The sequence below is a fragment of the Haliotis rufescens genome, unplaced genomic scaffold, assembly GCF_023055435.1.
Source record: "Haliotis rufescens isolate VD_foot unplaced genomic scaffold, xgHalRufe1.0.p SCAF_5, whole genome shotgun sequence".
Lineage (NCBI taxonomy): Eukaryota > Metazoa > Mollusca > Gastropoda > Lepetellida > Haliotidae > Haliotis > Haliotis rufescens.
The window spans coordinates 25,291,564-25,311,821 of NW_025964223.1; the positions used below are offsets into that span (position 1 = coordinate 25,291,564).

General features: G+C 41.7%; 1 protein-coding gene across 1 annotated transcript; it reads right to left on the reverse strand.

Moving 5' to 3' along the window:
* Nucleotides 1-991: 991 nt before the first annotated feature.
* Nucleotides 992-17,476, reverse strand: LOC124112372 (organic cation transporter protein-like). The gene is made up of 11 exons (XM_046472456.2): nt 17,153-17,476; nt 13,303-13,537; nt 12,416-12,519; nt 10,732-10,886; nt 9,263-9,431; nt 8,178-8,408; nt 7,533-7,762; nt 4,016-4,197; nt 2,980-3,131; nt 2,498-2,538; nt 992-1,554 (listed from the first exon to the last, which is right to left on the reverse strand). Exons 1-11 carry the CDS (start codon nt 17,317-17,319, stop codon nt 1,457-1,459), a joined length of 1,764 nt encoding a protein of 587 aa, XP_046328412.2. The 5' UTR covers nt 17,320-17,476; the 3' UTR covers nt 992-1,456.
* Between the last annotated feature and the right edge of the window lie 2,782 nt (nt 17,477-20,258).

Here is a 20,258-nt window from a genome sequence, read left to right on the forward strand (position 1 = left end):
AAATACTTAACAATGTAATTCCTCTGTAATTGTTCGGGGAGTGAGTATCATCTTATATTTAGGCCTGTACACCATGAAGCTGGAAGGTAGCCTGTACGAAACAGTATATTAAATACAAGTTCCATATGTGGTACAAAAATGTCTTGTAAAGCATATCAATACCCGAGGAATTATTACATTTGATATCCCCAATGACTTTAAATATTTCCTCCTTAGTTATTGCAGAGTCTATTATATCTTTAGTTATGTCTGCATTGTGACTGCATGATTCAGTTCCACTGGCAAAGGCACCTTCGCCGTCATCCTCATTCAAGTCATGTTCAGGAGTGTCAAATAAATTTTAAAAATGTTCAAACCACTTTTCAGTCGTTACTGGCGATTTATATAAATCTGAAACCTTAAGCTGTTTTAGAGTCCACCGAAACCTTTTGGCATCATGCGTGCTAGATAATAATTTATCTTTCATTTTATCAGAATATAGACGTTTCTTATCACGTACAATACTGGTATATATATTCCGAGATGTGATGTACAGTTGTAATGAGACATTTTCCTTGCAACGTCTAAAACATGTAAGTAGCCTGTCTCTTTCCATCCTATAAAATGTTATTGTTTTTTTAGTCTGTAAGATAATTTCTTCATGGATTCCCCAGCGTTACAGTTAGGATGATCAGGTGACTGCAACGTGTACGAGATCGGCAAATGAACGGACTCCGCACGGGAAACGATCAATCAAATCAATAACGTAATCAATAAGGCATGTTCCTGAAGAACTGATCGTAAGATCGGCAATTCCTGCATCTGAACCGGATCTACCATTTAATATATTTAAGTTTAAGGAAGAGAATATATGGATGTCAACTTCTTTATTATGAGGAACACAACGTTTCAGAGCACATACTTACTCCTTCATCAGGTTTAAGGTCGCACATAATTCTAAAAGTCTTCTTCCAAACTTATTATTTATCTTATTACATGAATATCTGGTTAAGTTAAGGAATCAGCAAGAAAGTCAAATTGACCTACGCCTAGTTGTTCAGCAATATATGTCACCGACATCTACTCCAATGCAGGCGTTAAAATCTCCACCGAGGTGAAATTCGACATCCCCAACATCTAGCAGGAGTCCAACAAACCCTCTTGGAGCAATGTAATTACACACTTTGATCCACAGTGAATTACCCTATGGTCATACCAAATCATCTTCCCGAGGCAAGAGAGTGAACTGAGTCAACAGACAGTATAAATATTTAAATTATTTCGAGTATTAGCCGCCACCCTACTTGAGAGAACTTCCCACGTGCAATCTAGAATATAAACCAAATGTGATTTCCAAGGTGGAATTTACTGTAAAAACAAACTATGGTATACGCTATTCATGTATCTATAAATAAGAACAAGGCGTTAAAGATGGACAGGATGTTACGAGAAACAAAGCAGTAATTCGCAATCACGATCAAGCATTGACCGGAAGAGTATATTTTTTGCACATGGGTAGGTTTCCATCGGTTTTTCTTGAGTCAGATAGTAATAATTGCAGACCTCTCTGATTTTCTGAAAAAACACAAAAATACCATAATTAATTTACTGATGCTAAATAACTTATGACAAGATAGTATGGATGATCAACTTATTATCACAATTGCAGCGATGTTTCACCACTTGCTTGATAACAGTGTTAGCATCTACATCCAACATTGCCACAACTCAAATATCTTATACGAACCAGCAAATACAAGAAGCATTTGCTATTTTATTTGAAGAAAGGGGAGAAATATGTAAGTCCAAAGACTCAAACCACTTTACCCTCTCACCTAATTTGCCTTTTCCCATTAAGCTGGTTGGTTTGTTGTTTAACGCCGCACTCAGCAATATTCCAGCTATATGACGGCGGTCTGTAAATAATCGAGTCTGGACCAGACAATCCAGTGATTGACATCATGAGCATCGATCCACCCAATTGGGATCGATGACATGCATCAACCAAGTCAGCGAGCCTGACCACCCGATCCCGTTAGTCGCCTTTTACGACAAGCATAGTCACCTTTTACGGCAAGCATGGGTTGCTGAAGACCTATTCTACCCCGGAATCTTCACGGGTCTTTCCCATTAAGAAACAAATATGATTATATTTAGCAGTTTTAACCCATGACACAGTCGCTTAAAGGCTCTCCATCAAGAAACTGAAGAGGTTTCTCTGCTAAATAATTGCAAGGTGATTTAATCATTCATTCCTTCACTTTTAAAAAAACATTAATTTGCATCACTAATCGTTCTTTACAATTTTCTCTAGTTTTGCATGCGAATGTTTGTTTGGCTCGCTCCTCCAGGTGTTGGTCCACGCTGTAGCAAGTGTGTGGGAGTGCGTTGGGTTTAACACCGCTTTTTGCAATATTATGCCTTCGAACAGGGTACCAATGAGGAAATCGAAACCTGGTGTTGGACAAATTAATCCAGTGAGGGAAACAACCGTAAAAATATGGATTTGACAATTTACCTCCCGAAACTTCACCTGCGGATCTTAGTCGTAGAGGTTGCCTGTGAAAAGCAAACATGATCAGTTAATTTATTTTCATATCAATAAATATTTTTTAATAACAGAGTTGAACATATAGAAGCAATTGAAGCATTATCATTCAGGATATGCCTTGGTAATTGTGAAGATTCATTTTGCGCTTTTATATGACGTAGGTAAGTCTGTGAGAGATGAATTGAGAATGAGAACTGACAGTGTGAATCTGATTATCCATACAAAATACATACAAGAGTCATAACATATACACTTCTCAGTATGGGTTTCACTTTCCTGACACAACCGGGTATTACCACATTTGTTCCGATCAAAGATTAATACGTTCATTATTCTACAATTAAAATACTCCAAAGCATGAAATGTAAACAGGGGTTCCAAGAAGTGATAATGAGTGCTAAAAACTGGAGAACATTCGCAACCAAGATCGGCCGAAGTGCATTTTATACCTCCCGAACTGGACCCCGTCCTCGATAGTTTCCGGCAAGTCTCTGTCGAGTGTCTCCGGCAGGAAGAGGGCCAACAAACCTACCAGGACGGCCAGACTGCCAAACATCAATAACGGTAGGACACGACCGAAGTCCCCACCAACAAACTTGCCCTTTATAAGAAAGTGGTTGTAATAAGAGGTATGTCATTGGTCAATTTCAAAACAGTGACTTTGATTTAGGATCGCTTGACCAGTAAATCAGTTATATAAGTATATTTGATGTGGAATGAGAGCCCGAAGTAATGCAGGTCTTACAATGACACCAGTGAGGAAACAACCTGGGAAGCTAAGGAAACTGTACCTCTCAGTTGATTTTATTATCTGTTTGATTTTCAATTGAAGTTAGCCACATTACATCTTAAATATGAACTCTACTGTTGCTTAGTCAGCAATCAATGAATACTTCTGCATGGCTTTAGATTTTTAAAATTATAATTTGATTTAAAACTTTTAAAAGTTAGTATTTAAAAATATAATACGAATAAAACATAATATAATCGCATAATACACAGTAGGGTAGGGAGCCATGTGGTTGCTAATTCATTTCTTACTCCAGTCTTCATTGAACCAATTAATTTTTTTTTAAATTATCCAGCTACATGTTACTTTTTACAAACTGTTGCTGGATTGAGTAATTGTTAAATAGACATAAATATATAATAAAATTTAACCACAGTTCTTTCAATTACAAAAAAAACTCGGTATACTGTCCTTTGTTCCTGAGTGTACAAAATGGCACTGTTTGTACATGTCTTAGTTATGTTGCTATCCCGCTATGTATGTCCTGACCTAAATTGTCCATTAACAGTACACATCTCAGCGAACCCGTCACCACCCCTCCTACAAATGACCCCGTGTCTCCCTCGCTCAGGGTTCAATGAATATATATCATATATTCCATAAGTGACAAAATCGCATCTCAACACCAGATACACATCAGGAACAAAATGCAAATTAAGAAAGACTTCACCAATCCTAAAGGACAAACCCCTTACCATGTCGACAACATAAGGAGCGACCATGGCCCCTGCCCGTGCACAAGAGGAGCTTGCCCCGGTGGCAGAGTGGCGGATGACAGTGGGGAACAGTTCTGAGGAGAAGATGTAGATGATCAGAAAGCCTCCCGTGGACCCCAGCTTTCCTACCATAGCGAGCAGGACCGTGACCCACTGTAATGCTGAAGAAGAAATACGTTTCTGTTTACATTATTCGGTTGGTACCAGTGAGTGAGTGAGTTAAAGCTTTACGTCACATCGGCAATATTTCAGCCATATCGTGGTTGGTACCAACACACATATAACGTGTTATCTCAAAAGGACCTAAAGTCCAAGTGAGCTATTACTAGGTGCGTTTTCCGTTGTCCTTAATTAGACCTTTGCTCTTTGCACGGTCTCCCCTGAACAGCTGGCCTGATGAAGGGGACGTGCGTGTTCCTTCTTATAAATATACTCAACAACAAAAGTTCCCGTGACATCAATATGTTACTGTAATTTTCAAACAAGTAAAGTTTGGTTTTCAATATTGTAGTACATGTATGGAATCAAGTCACAAAAACGCAACTGCTACAGAAAAGCATGCATTCCATTCAAAACATTTATGCAAGCCCCAGGCATTTCACTGCCTAACAATGGGTATAAAAACATGTGAGTTAACGGGATTCCATATGCATTGTTTAGCATCGTGATGACAACAACCACTCAGAAAAACAACAAAATTACGCAATTATTCAACATTACGAAATGCCACGCCTGTCCGAAAATGAGCGTCTGCGAGCCATTGGTATGCTTGAAGCAGGATCGAGTCAACTTGATGTTGTAAGACAATTTAACGTCCATAGAAACACCATTTGGTGCTTATGGCAACGTTGGCAACAGGCGCATACAGTCAGAGACCATCCTCGGAGTGGCAGGCCACGCGTAACCAATAATCGACAAGACAACTGGATTCGAACAACACACCTACGAAATCGATTCCAGCCAGAAACAGAGACTGCAAGAAGCATCCCTGGCCTTCGACGAATATCTTCACAACCCTTACGTCGCCGCCTCAGATGTGCAGGGATTGTCGCCAGAAGACCCGCCAGACGTCCCATTTTGACAGGAAACCACCGTCAAGCACGCCTACAGTGGTGCAGACAGCGTCTACGCTGGACGGCCATGCATTGGGGACAAGTTCTATTCACTGACGAGTCTCGTTTTCACCTCAGCCACAGCGATGGACGGATTCGAGTGTACCGACGTCGAGGTGAACGTTACATAAATCATTGTGTCATGGAAGAAGATCGGTTCGGGGGCGGCAGCGTTATGGTATTGGGTGGGGTTACAGCAAGACAGAGGACCCGTTTGATAGTGGTAGAGGGAAATCTCAAAGGACAGCGCTACCGCGACGAGATCATCGTCCCTGTTGTTCTACCGCCTTTGCGTCGTCATGGCCCAGGCATTACCTTTCAACATGACAACGCCCGGCCTCATATTGCTCGACTTGTTCAGGATTCACTTCAACAAAACAACGTCAATGTCATCCCCTGGCCGGATCGCTCCCCTGATCTCTCACCAATCGAGCACATGTGGGATGAGATGGATCGGCGCCTTCGACGTCAGCCACGTGTTCCACAGACACTCCAGGAACTTCGAAACATGCTCCAGCAGATATGGACATATATCCCACAGGACTTTGTGCGACGCCTGGTCCATTCCACGACACGAAGATGTGTTGCTTGCATCGCAACCAGAGGGGGAAACACACGCTATTGATTTGTAAATTGACATTTTGGCATGTTCATGTTTGTTTATGAAATCACGCATTTTCTGAAGTCCGTATGGCAAATTAAACCATTTGAACACTTACAGGAGTCTTTTATCTGTTGCAAACCGAAATTGTTTCAGATTTGGTAAAAAACATATCTGTGCATTAAATCTTATTCAATGTCACAGGAACTTTTGTTGTTCAGTATACTTTATATTTTGTTCAGATAGTTCTGACATCAGGTGTTTTTTAAGTTTAATAATTTTAGGAAAGTCCGCTTTGTGTAAGGACTTTTGTAAGGAATCGATTAGGAGGGCATAACATCCGACCACAGCGTCCAGCTGTACATCCAATTTCGTAATCGAACTGCACTCCTGACATGGTTAAGAGGTTCAGGACCCGCGAAGGATCCGAGTTAGAAAAGGTCATCAGCAACCCATGCTTGTCGTAAAAGGCGACTAACGGGATCGGGTGGTCAGGTTCACTGACTTGGTTGATGCATGTCATCGTATACAATTGCGTGGATGGATGCTGTTGATGTCAATCACTGGATTGTCTGGTCCAGACGCGATTTTTTTAGACCGCCGTCATATAGCTGGAATATTGCTGAGCGCGGCGTTAAACAACAAACAGACAAATAAAACAAATTCAGACAAAAACAGGTTCAGGTTATAGAACTGGAGATTACTCCTCTCCACAGATGAGTCCAGGTTTCATCTTGTCAGCAGTGATGGCCGTCAGCGTGTTTATCGACGTCGGATGGAACGTTACGCTGACGTAATGGTGTGGGGAGGCGTCACTGCACATCACAGGACCCCTCTAGTGGTCATCGATGGCAATTTGACCGGCGTTCCTCCCGTTCCTTCATACTTTACTTTACAGCATAAACGTGCCCGCCCTTATGTTACACGTGTGGTCACAGATTTCATTGGACAACAGAACGCTTCCTTGGTCTGGTATTTATCTAGATCTGTCGCCAATCGCATCGCACATGTGTAGGATGAAAATGAAACGTTTTCGCCGACTTCCAACATGTGACATTGGTCCAGCCGCTACACGCCTTGGTCCAGACTTGGAATGACACCCCACAAGCCTTTCTAGGCCATCTTGAGTTGTCAGAAAGCGCCATTGGCAAGTTTGTTTCACTGCTAATGGTGGTCACACCCGATAATGACCACACAATTGTCGCTACATTCTGCCTGAGATGATTTTACAGAGGACTTATTCTTCAAATGTTTGAATATCATTATTATCAGTATAAACTTATGACTACGTATCCAAGCGTTATTGCGGTGAATAAACATTTATATAATTATAAAGTAAAAAGACATACATACTAAAGGGGCGGTGGGATAGCCTAGTAAAAAGCGTTCGTTCGTCACGCCGAATATCCGGGTTCGATTCCTCACACGGGTACAATGTGTGAAGCCAATTTCTGGTGTCCCTAGCAGTCATATTGCTTGAATATTGCTAAAAGCGGCGTAAAATACAACGCACTAGCTCACAAGCTAAACATGCTCGAATCCCTTGACCTGAATTTTACATGTACGACAGTTCGTTGTGAAACCTGCATCAACCAAGTCAGCGAACCTGACAACCGATCTATTTAGTCGCCTCTTACGACAAGCATAGTCGGCTTTTACGGCAAGCATTGGTTGCTGTAGACCTATTCTACCCTGGATCTCCATGGGTGTGTCGTATCGAGTAGTTGTGATTGTAATTAGACTGGCCTACTTCCAGGTATCACTGTGGAAGGTTTCTGCTTACTCTGGTCTGCATAGAGGATGGTGAAGATGGTGAGGATGCAGGACACGCCTCCTACTAACACTGAAGCACAGTACATGACCTTCCTTCCCAGTTTGTTGAGCAGTAATATAACGAAGACAAACGCAGGGAACTCCACCAGTCCCACCAGCAGGAAGTTGAGGTGGAGGCTGCCTGCCCCAAGGTTGTCTGAGTGGAGGGATAGGCCGTAGTACACCATGCTGACCACAAACCTAAAACACAAAAGGACACAACGCTGACCATAGACCAATGTTATACTAGAATTGACAAAACATACGTCACACACAATACTGATCTGAAATATAAATGTGACAATTATAGATCACGAATCTCCTTAAAAACGTAGCTTTGAAACAGATCTTACAGATTCTCCTCTGTTGTTCAACGCTGCACTCCAATCCAGATCTATGACAAGAACCAGTGGACTGTAAAAAACAAATCTGAAACAGACCGTCCAGTGACTAAGGCGATGACCAACGTCCACCACGTCACAATCAACAAGGTCGCCGAGCCTGACCACCCAAACCAATAAGTCGCCACGGTGGCATTGGCTGCTGGGGAACTTTTCTAACCAAGAATCCCCACGGGGCTACAAACTAAGACATTATACAACCTTAGGCGCCTTACCAGTTCAAAAATATGATAAGAGTTCGTATACACATGACTGGAGTGGTGAATAGATCGAAGAAGCTGCCCTTGGGTGTGTCGTCATCGTGTGTTCCAGTCTCTGTCTCGTGTTCCTCAAACAGGTTGTCAGGTAACTTGACTCTATTCACGTCAGCCATACGGCGTATGATCACTTCCGCTTCCTCTTGTCGGCGCTGCTTCAGCAGCCACCGAGGAGATTCTGGAATGATCCTGTGAAGCAAATGTTTGAAGTATGATACAAAATAATTGAAATAATTGAATCGAAATTATAGAATGCGTTTTCCATGATATGCCTGAATTTTGAATGAATAAAAAAATATTCAAAATTCAATTGTATGTTTGCAGGTTAGGTTCACCACTTCGCGAACACCTTATTTGATAGTGATTCATAAACACAGTCATGCTCATGATAAAGTCGGAATCGTACATTCGACTAGGCTTTCAGCATAGATTTCTTATGAATATGGAAAAGGTTTTTTAGCTTTTATTTTTTATTTAGAAGACAAAGAGGTCAAATTATTGATGCTATATTGTTTGAGAAAAATGTTAACATGACTGATATAACTGAGTGCGGCGTTAAACAGCAGACAAACAAACAAACATGACTTCAACAGTCCTATGTCAGGAAGTCGGACGGTCTCAACGTGCATGGAGTAGCCTAGTGGTTAAAGCGATTGTTCGTCAAGCCGAAGGCCGGGTTCGATTCCCGAGGTACAATATTTAAAGCGCATTTCTAGTGTCACCCAACGCGATATTGCTGGAATATTGTTAAAAGCGGCGTAAAATCATACTCACTCATTCACTGATTCTAAACGTACATAAAAAGCCAGTCAAAACCATGATACACATTCACTAAAATAACATCGCTTCAGTACCCATTTATATAACGAAATGCCCTTCCTCTGAAGAGTTTGGATGATCAACGGCAATGAATCGCAAATTCAAAACTAAAGAAATACGCTGTCTGTGGAATTTGGACGATAAACAAGAATGAATCGCGCATTCTTTTGTTTTAGTTTGCTAATGTTGTGCCAGTGTATGGAAGTGTAGGGTTTACAACTGACCACCAGTAGACAAGACACGCAGCAACCGGGATGGCCGTGGCTAGCTCCAGAGTGTGCCAGTCCCGGATGAAGTAGGCCAGTCCAGACAACACTACCATGCCGATGGCGAAGAATGTCTCCAGCAATGCTCCAAACCGTACACGTTTTGAGGAACCTACCATTTCAATACCTGTTTATTAATAAAAAAACAAACAATGTTACGGATTCATTTCGGATTTATGATGCATAATTCATCACGGAAATATCTCCTAAAAGGTATTCTTCGTTAACAAAAGCATGGTACAGTGTCCTATATCATACACTGAAAGCAAATATGCCAAGATTCGTTACATCATTGTAATACCGGTTTTAATTACATTTAAACATTTTTTTCAACATTAAGTTTTATTTGTTTTCATTTGTCTTAAAAATATTTCTTTAAAAAAAAATCATTTTTCACATGATTTCTGGTTCCATCCTCTTTAAATGACGTTGTCCTAACATCCACTTTTTTAGCATGGCCCCGAAAAATTCTGTTAAAACCATGTCCTAAGATTGTGAAGTCGAGAATACTAACATTAATACTAATACTACTTTCTAATACTTAGGGGCGGTCGCGTAGCCTAGTGGTTGAAGCGTTCGCTCGTCACGCCAAAGACCCGGGTGCGATTCCCGACATGGGTACAATGTGTGAAGCCCATTTCTGGTGTCCCCCGCCGTGATATTGCTGGAATATTGCTAAAAACGGCGTAAAACAATACTTATTCACTCTAATACTACTTCAGCCGGATGCACTGGACGTTTAGTAGAAAACGTTCATTTCCCATAGCCGAATGCAAGTGATCGAATATGACTTTCTTAATAGTCAACTATAGGTGATACCAAATTTTGTTCGAACTATTTAGTGTTTTTAAGTCGTCAGTATATATGCAAACATTTTGAATATCTTTGCTGACATAAACTTCAGTTAATAGTTTTTTGTTGATATTTTATTCCCAGACAAGCTACAGTATCATGGCGCTATTTTATATAGTTTGCAGTATTGCTGCCGACCAGGTCACGTGAGCCAAGAACTATGTATCACACTGACAGACACACATGTGTAACGGGACAGCCTCCGTGGTCTAGTGGTAGAGCGTCTGCCCGGAAAACGGAAGGTCGGGGGTTCGATCCCAGGCCGCGTTATACCAAAAGACGTTAAATGGAACTTGTTGTTGCCCTGTCTGGTCCTTGGCATTAAGGGGCTAAAACCAGAACTGGTTAGCACGGAGTCTGTATACTGTGTCTGAGTGGGGTATTCATGTTAAAAAGCAGCATGGTGTCTGTATCACTATAAAATCGTCATAAGCCCGGAATAGTACAAGCAGCCACAAACACACACACGTACATGCACGTCGCTATATAAGTGCAATAATCTTGAACGCGACGTTAAACCCCATCACCTCACCTCGCATGTGTACACATCTCTACGGAAGATAAGCACGACATACCAATTACAAAGCACGACACAAAGACCCCGACCGCTGAGGCGCCGTTGAAGAAGCGGAGGATGACGAACATGACAAAGTTGCTGGACCAGTTGAGGATGACGCCGCCGGTGATGAGGAGCAGGAGGCACAGATAAAGAGCCTTCTTCCGCCCAATCCTTGGGAAATGACACAAATAAGTGTAGTGTAATCATTACGTCATGTTTAACAACGAAAGAAATATTCATCATTAAAGGATGCTTTGGTCGTATGGACATCCTCGGTTGGGCTAGGTTCCTATTATCTCACTTAAATTTGGTGTGATGCTTTTGCCAACTAACATTATTGAAGGCTCTGTCCAGGAGGTTAAAGTACCGTAAATGATTGTCCCCCTGTGTGACATGTAATTTCTATTCTAATCGATGTAACTATCATCAACCAGTGTTTTGAGCCAACTCATTGCTGAGCATTTTTTTTAATATTGGCTAGTATTGTGCACAACCACCAGTAGCTAAAGTGATGACATACATGTAAATCCTGCTGGAGTATCGTGCAGGAAGCTTAGGCAGCGTAAATCCCCATGATCCCCAGCGAGGACAACAACAACAACAACAACAACAACAACAATACTATGTCGCTCTGCCCTCAATCGCTTTTTTCCACCAATCATGGTTTAATTAACGTGGAGGCTGTTCGTGATAAAATTGTATTGAGCACTTTTGCACACATCTATTTGTCCGATGATCCCCTTGTGAAGCATGTCAAGACTCATGATGAAAACAAGGCATTCCCCAGTTTTCTTAAACGAACCATGCATGTGGGACATAATCTCAATGTGTTGATTTTGTTGACGGGTCTGTACCGCTGGACGGTACAGAAATGAGTGTCAACCAAACGAAGTGCCGTATCAAATCGGCCCAGACTCAGTTTTTCGACCACTGAACGACCACTGCATCGAGTTGACGTGCAGTGTGTTGAGAAGATCAACAACCCAGCAGAGTCCTTCGCTTGGCTGAAGTGGGCTGGCCTGAAAAGTGAAACAGAAGGCGTTCTGTTTGCTGCTCAGGACCAGTCAATTCCCATCCGAAACCCCAATGTGTGATTTTGCTTCAAAATGTAAATATGAAATATGCAATGAATTTAATGAAACTGTCAAACACATTGTCAGTGGATGCTCGGTTTGGGCACAAACACAGTGTCTTAAGCGACATGATGGAGTGGCTCGATCATGTTTTTACCGTGTGATTTTGACACAGATGTCCATCCATGGGACGACCCAGAATATGTATGGGGTGTCATGGAAAATGATAAATACAAAATTCTTTGGAATAGGCCCGTAAACAGCCAACAAACCTGATCTTGTCCTTTTAATAACCAACGAAATCATATATAGCATTGAATTTCCTGTCCCTTTTGACACTAATGTGATTGAAAAGGTGAGTCTTCACATTCTCCGAAAAGTTCTAGGTGGGTTCGATAAGTCAGCGTTTCCTGGGAGTAGTCCCATTCGCTGTCTGGGCTGCTTGTAGATCTTCACGGGTCTACTACTAATGATGATGATGATGTTATATTGCGCAAGCCTCCATACACTCGGTGCATGCTCAAAGCGCTTCAGTTGAAAGCGTGTATGCACGTACATGCAAGTACTTAGTAGGTTTTCAATTGCTAATACCAGGTACTCAGTCTCACTCATATTGTCACCACTTACTTGTCCCCAAGGGTTCCGGCTGCGAAGGATCCCAGGAAGCATCCTGCCATGAAGATCACCTTAGAATGTGTCGCCAGGATTGCGTTGTCACACACAAAATTCAGCTGAAATACAAACGTAAAGGCCAAGAGGCGACAATGAGTGATTGAGTGAGTATGGTTTTACGCCGCTTTTAGCAGTATTCCAGCAATATCACGGCGGGGGACACCAGAAATGGGCTTCACACATTGTACCCATGTCGGGAATCGAACCCGGGTCTTCGGCGTGACGAGCGAACGCTTTAACCACTAGGCTACCCGATCGCTCCGACAATGACCTGAGAGATGACAATAAATATTGATTCAGCAAATTTTCATTTCAACCGACATATGAAAAGGGTCCTAATTTATTTAATGATTATGTTTTATAAAAACATATAAAGACTAAAAGCCTTTAGCTGCATTAATTGGATTAATACGCTTCCTAATTATAGATTTTCCAAATGGAGCTAGTTTGATGAAAATGAATTTCAGAACATTAATAGGTTATACATATACATATATATAAATATTGAAATATAGAAAGCGATTACAAAACATGATTCAGTTAATATATTTAGTTATTATAGCTTTTAAAATTACTTCACTTTTTTACGTCGGCGGGACGATTACTGGTCAAGGTCAAGGCTGATTGTTTTCTGGCGTTGATATTATATATTTAACAACTTGTGTCGGCTACACTACCGATCCCATTACATAGGATGAGGAAACATTAGAATTCGTGTCCGACATCAGCTGATACCGATATGGTGAGGTGTTTCGATCAAATGGTGTTGTGGGAGTGAGGGCATATTGGGCGCAATCAGGTATGACATGATATATGTAGCTAAAATTATATAAAAACCTTACCTCTGATGAGACCGTGGACTCGAACACAGACTTGTCGTACACCCACTTCTTACAAGCAACCACTGTACGGTTGGCACGGTCATTGGTGCTATTGGCAACGTCGAAGTAGATGTGACAGCTGTCAAGCTGCAGTTTGCCGTCCTTAACGACGTAGGGAATGGTAGCGTTGATAACATGGGCATGATTGTCTGACTGTACATCGTAGGTGTCGTTGTCATAGCCGGGGATGGCGCACCTGTAGGACAATAGACATGAGATGAGCTAGGGTCCGATCCTGTCTAGGTGGGTAAACGGGTAAGTTTAACCACAGGGGCCTGTAAAGGAAAAACAGGCCTAGGCCAGTCAGATCATCACACCGTACCTTCATGCAGTGGATTCTTACAACAATGTCCTAGGTGAGAGTTAGTTAGTGAGGAAATTAAGGACATATTAACTTAAACACTGTTGAAACTGTGTCAAAGAAGCACTTGGGATTTTGTATGGGTAACAATGGAGAGATACGGGATATTATACATGAATGTGCCTGTCCCTTAGCAAATTTGTCCGATTCCATCGCGGTCTGGCAGGTGTCTGGAGGGTCACTGGTGGGCTGCCGGAAGATGTGTCACAGATCAATTACCGATGGGGGTGTGGACCACCGGTCGCCGCAAGAAAATAACCCAGTTAACAGTTATTTTCTTCCGATGTGTCCACCGGGGTCTTCCCGACGTCAAAAACATGGCCAATGCTCACAGATGATGGTCTAGCGCCCCGTCGGGTATCTCTCTCTCTTTTTTTGTCGATTTGCAGCCTTTTCGGGCATCGTGAACAAATCTTTCCGGGCATCGGTGGATATGTGACTCAGGCATTAACGCTAACTATATGACGGCGGTCTGTAAATAATCGAGTCTGGACCAGACAATCCACTGATTGACATTATGACCATCGATCTGCGCAATTGCGATACGATGACATGCATCAACCAAATCCCGTTAGTCGCCTTTTACGGCAAGCATGGGTTGCTGAAGACAAATGACTTAATTTATGTATTTTATGCGCTGTCCCAATGAATTGTCACTATCTCAGTCGCGGGTTTGATTCCCCACATAGGTTCAAAGTGTGAAGCCTATTTCGGGTGTCCCCCGCCGTCATATTGTCATATTGCTAGAGAAGTGCGGCGTAAACGAAATGCGGCGGAGAGACAGACAGACAGACAGACAGACAGACAGAGAGACTTCAGCAAGTGGATCATCATCAAGTGCCTGTCTAATCCTTGATACAATCAAGGAAGGGTTTTAATTATATTCACAGAAAGTATTCCGATACTTCATTCCTCGATTCATGTGGCATTTGTCACTAAACGTGACGAAAGATATAGTTACATCATTAAAATATTCAAAATAAATTCTAAAAAATAAAGCAAAAGTTTAACTTAAGCTTCAGGTATATCCATGATCTGATATCGTTCAGTAATTGTCAAATAGCCCTTTCCCTGTCCCTGTCACTGATTTACCTGAGCAAAAGATAAGAGAGAAGCGAAACCGCCCCATCTCTTTCATGTTTAGATCTGTGCATAACGATTCAGGGACAAATACTATCCACAAGATTATATGACAAAAAGGATTATTGCAACTTTCCAAAAGTCAACTTTCCCTTTATGCCGAGCAATATCCCTGCAGCACACAGCCTTTGGTGTCTACATTTCACAATGTTTGGGGGTACAATAGAGCATTTTCTACAAGTATACGAAAGAGCGTCATACGACTCTTGCTCACAAGTTGTTGATCAAGGTTCCATATTCAAGGCATTTGCAAAGCTTTCAAAGCTTTATGGTGGACATGCGGAGAACTTATCTACATTTGACGCATCGGAGACAAAAGGGATGTCCGATGCAATTAATCATTTTGACTTGTATCATATGTTCCCGTGTTGTTTGTCTCAGGTGAACAATTGACTTGCCTATGCATGTGTTTGTAACGGGTGCCACCGGTGCGGCAGGTTATGCTCACTTTTTCGCAAACACCTGGCATTATCACTATTTGGTAGTGATTATTAAATTCATGCTTATGGTATAGTCGGAATTGTACAGTTGACTCTTCCACTAAGCAGATTTCTTATGATTATGGAAAGGGGTTTCTATTTCATTATTCCTTCCATCCTATTTTCATGTCAAGTGCCAAGGTCGCTATCAGCGAAGCATAAACGGTTAATGCTAGTTTGGTTTTGGTTTTGGTTTGGTTTGTTGTTTAACGCCGCACTCAGCAATATTCCAGCTATATGACGGCGGTCTGTAAATAATCGAGTCTGGACCAGACAATCCAGTGATTAATATCATGAGCATCGATCCACGCAATTGGGATCGATGACATGCATCAACCAAGTCAGCGAGCCTGACCACCCGATCCCGTTTGTCGCCTTTTACGACAAGCATAGTCACCTTTTACGGCAAGCAGTTAATGCTAGTAAATATTCAGAAAGTATATAATTGGAGCTATGCGTGTTTGAGCTATGCGACTCGAAAACCAAACGACCCTGGCCGCTTGATCAAATTCACTCGCTTCTAAAGACAAAACGTTTGGCCCCTAAGGTCGTAACACCATCTGGGGGTTTGGGGTAAGAAGAAGTCTGACGTGTGCGTTCATGGGTTCGTGCGTGTTTTTTGTTTGTATTGAACCCTAATTATGATACATATAATCCAACAAATATATTTTGATATAGTTAAAATAATTGATCAAATAGAAAGGACAAAAATCAAATGCAACTTACACGGAGCAGTGGAGTGAAAGGTTTAGTTTAATGGCAGGAACGAGTTCCCATACAATTGCGTGCAATAAATATAAATTTGTATCCGTGATCACATTAAGGAAACGTAAAACAATGTTTAACAGAAGTTGTGATTATGGAGTCGACGGCAAAGTTATACTTAGTTAGTATCCAGTCGACTTTTTCGGCACATACAACGTATTCTGCTTTTAGTGATTATGATTATGGAAATGTTTTTTAGTTTTTTAGTCGTTTCTACATATTCTTTATACTTTCATACGGTTTAAAGTCTAGTTCCAATTCAAGTAAATGACAATTATAACATTTACCTTTGTGGATCTAGCCCAGTTTAGTATGTACTGCTTTAGAATCCGAATATTATCGCTTTAATCCCCGAACTGCGGTTTTTCGTACAAAATGTGTATGGATATGTTCACACAAGGGTATGATATAAAAAGTGTGTTTTTTTCGGATGATTTTGATTCGCTGACTCAACACATTTCCATGAATTTCCAAATACCATAGACGAAACGATAATGCACCATCCACCAAATGCATGGTTGCCGCAATCGTATCAAAATTCTAACCATGGTCGAAATACAGAATTTTGAAACTATTAAGGATTGACTTATCAAAGTATGAATCGAAAAGCATTGTGAAAACTGTGTGAATCCGCGAATCCGATGTATAATTTGAAATTTATCTAAAAACTATTATGACGAACAATAATATGTCACGAACAATAAGTAATGAACTGCTAAAATTGTAAGATACTCCGTGCAGTGTTCAGGTTTTAATATTTACTGACAGAATTGTGTGTTGGCAAACAGACATATTTTGCGCTCAGGCGGCAGCTTCTAGTCAAGCAAATCGCAACTTACGGTTAACATACAGTCACGTACCCACACTGTGAGGTATATTTCGAAAACAGTTTTGCTTCATCTTGAAATGTTACATCTTTATTGATTTTCATTAATGAATCGGAACAAATGGCATTAATAAGTGTATGTACAGGAATAGTAATGTTAAAAAATCAAATACACAACAAACCCTTCTTTGCTTGTTTTACAAGTACTCCGTGTTGCCAGCCAGTATTAGAACTACTCACCTGTGGCCAGGTATGTTGAGGAGGAACACACTGATCATCATCCTGATGCCGAAGGTGATGCCAGAGAGGGAAAGGAAAAGGGACATCCATTTCTGATAGCGTCCAAACTCCCCCAGGTGCCGCAGAACATCATCAAAACTAAGCTTCATCTTAATAAACTCACCCATTGCACCACGTTCCCTTGATACCTATTAGATATAGAAACCGATCAACTCTGAAATCACGAAAACAAAACTTCACGTTCTTATGGTTTTCTTCTATGATTTCACCTGACTCTGACTCGTGACTTTGGACTGCAAGAGTGAGACAGTTGCCTATCACACAGATTTCACCGGTCTGTTTTATCCGCTGTTTACTTACAGTTAATGAAGGTTCTACATATGATAACACTGTTACTATTGTACTGCAAGTGATGCCTGTACGCACATGTCTTGCATATATACTACAGTCAGTTGATCTCTCCAGCTGCTGCAAAGACTATCATTGTTGGATATGTGTAATCAAATTACGAACCATAAAGGTACATAAGCCATATGTAATTACATTTCTTTTAACAGAATATTTATTTCCAAAAACTTCATCTACGTAAATTCACTGTTACATTAGAATGATGCAATACAAACCTGTATAATATAGCATAGCTATTGACTTATGGAAACAAGTCAGTCGTTTTTACAGGCATTTTTAGCAGGTGTGAATCAAAATAAATAATTCGAACATAACGTATTAGAGAAAATAATAAAGCAACATTTAGTATTCAATCATTGATAACAGGCTCCTGGCATTTCTTTTGAAACAGATTGTAATCTAATCTTTTTATGACGCATATCTAATTGCAACTATAACTAGAAATTCATATCATGTTGACTGAATGTTGTATAATGGATTAATGTTGATAGTGACTGAATCATCACGACGTCATGCATATGCACAAATTTATTAGTTTAAATATATTACAAATATAATGACATTGTGTAATATCAGGTGTATTCTGTAATGTTCAACATGAATAACAATACTGACTTATGTTTCTGTGGACATTTGCCAAAACATCATGACACATGACAGTGTTGATAACTGCCTTATCGACATTTGATGACTAAAAGATATGACAAGGTAACTGAAGGCCGTCACCTATAGGACGAACCCATGCCCTGCTACATATAACTCCGTCAACAGAAGACACGAACCCATGCCCTGCTACATATAACCCCGTCAACAGAAGACACGAACCCATGCCCTGCTACATATAACCCCGTCAACAGAAGACACGAACCCATGCCCTGCTACATATTACCCCGTCAACAGAAGACACGAACCCTTGCCCTGCTACATATTACCCCGTCAACAGAAGACACGAACCCATGCCCTGCTACATATAACCCCGTCAACAGAAGACATGAACCCATGCCCTGCTACATATAACCCCGTCAACAGAAGACACGAACCCATGTCCTGCTACATATAACCCCGTCAACAGAAGACACGAACCCATGTCCTGCTACATATAACCCCGTCAACGGAAGACACGAACCCATGTCCTGCTACATATAACCCCGTCAACAGAAGACACGAACCAATGCCCTGCTACATATAACTCCGTCAACAGAAGACACGAACCCATGCCCTGCTACATGTAACCCCGTCAACAGAAGACACGAACCCATGCCCTGCTACATATTACCCCGTCAACAGAAGACATGAACCCATGCCCTGCTACATATAACCCCGTCAACAGAAGACACGAACCCATGTCCTGCTACATATAACCCCGTCAACGGAAGACACGAACCCATACCCTGCTACATATAACCCTGTCAACATAAGATACGAACCCATGCCCTGCTACATATAACCCCGTCAACAAAAGACACGAACCCATGCCCTACTAATATAACCCTGTCAACAGAAGACACGAACCCATGCCCTGCTACATATAACCCCGTCAACAGGAGACACGAACCCATGCCCTGCTACATATTACCCCGTCAACAGAAGACACGAACCCATGCCCTGCTACATATAACCCCGTCAACAAAAGACACGAACCCATGCCCTACTAATACAACCCTGTCAACAGAAGACACGAACCCATGCCCTGCTACATATAACCCCGTCAACAAAAGACACGAACCCATGCCCTACTAATATAACCCTGTCAACAGAAGACACGAACCCATGCCCTGCTACATATAACCCCGTCAACAGAAGATACGAACCCATGCCCTGCTACATATTACGCCGTCAACAGAAGACACAAACCCATGCCCTGCTACATATTACCCCGTCAACAGAAGACACGAACCCATGCCCTGCTACATATAACCCCGTCAACAGAAGACATGAACCCATGCCCTGCTACATAATACCCCGTCAACAGAAGACACGAACCCATGTCCTGCTACATATAACCCCGTCAACGGAAGACACGAACCCATACCCTGCTACATATAACCCTGTCAACATAAGATACGAACCCATGCCCTGCTACATATAACCCCGTCAACAAAAGACACGAACCCATGCCCTACTAATATAACCCTGTCAACAGAAGACACGAACCCTTGCCCTGCTACATATAACCCCGTCAACAGAAGACACGAACCCATGCCCTGCTACATATTACGCCGTCAACAGAAGACACGAACCCATGCCCTGCTACATATAACCCCGTCAACAAAAGACACGAACCCATGCCCTACTAATATAACCCTGTCAACAGAAGACACGAACCCATGCCCTGCTACATATTACCCCGTCAACAGAAGACACGAACCCATGCCCTGCTACATATTACGCCGTCAACAGAAGACACAAACCCATGCCCTGCTACAAATAACCCCTTTAACAGAAGATACGAACCCATGCCCTGCTACATATTACCCCGTCAACAGAAGACATGAACCCATGCCCTGCTACATATAACCCCGTCAACAGAAGACACGAACCCATGCCCTGCTACATATTAACCCGTCAACAGAAGACACGAACCCTTGCCCTGCTACATATTACCCCGTCAACAGAAGACACGAACCCATGCCCTGCTACATATAACCCCGTCAACAGAAGACATGAACCCATGCCCTGCTACATATAACCCCGTCAA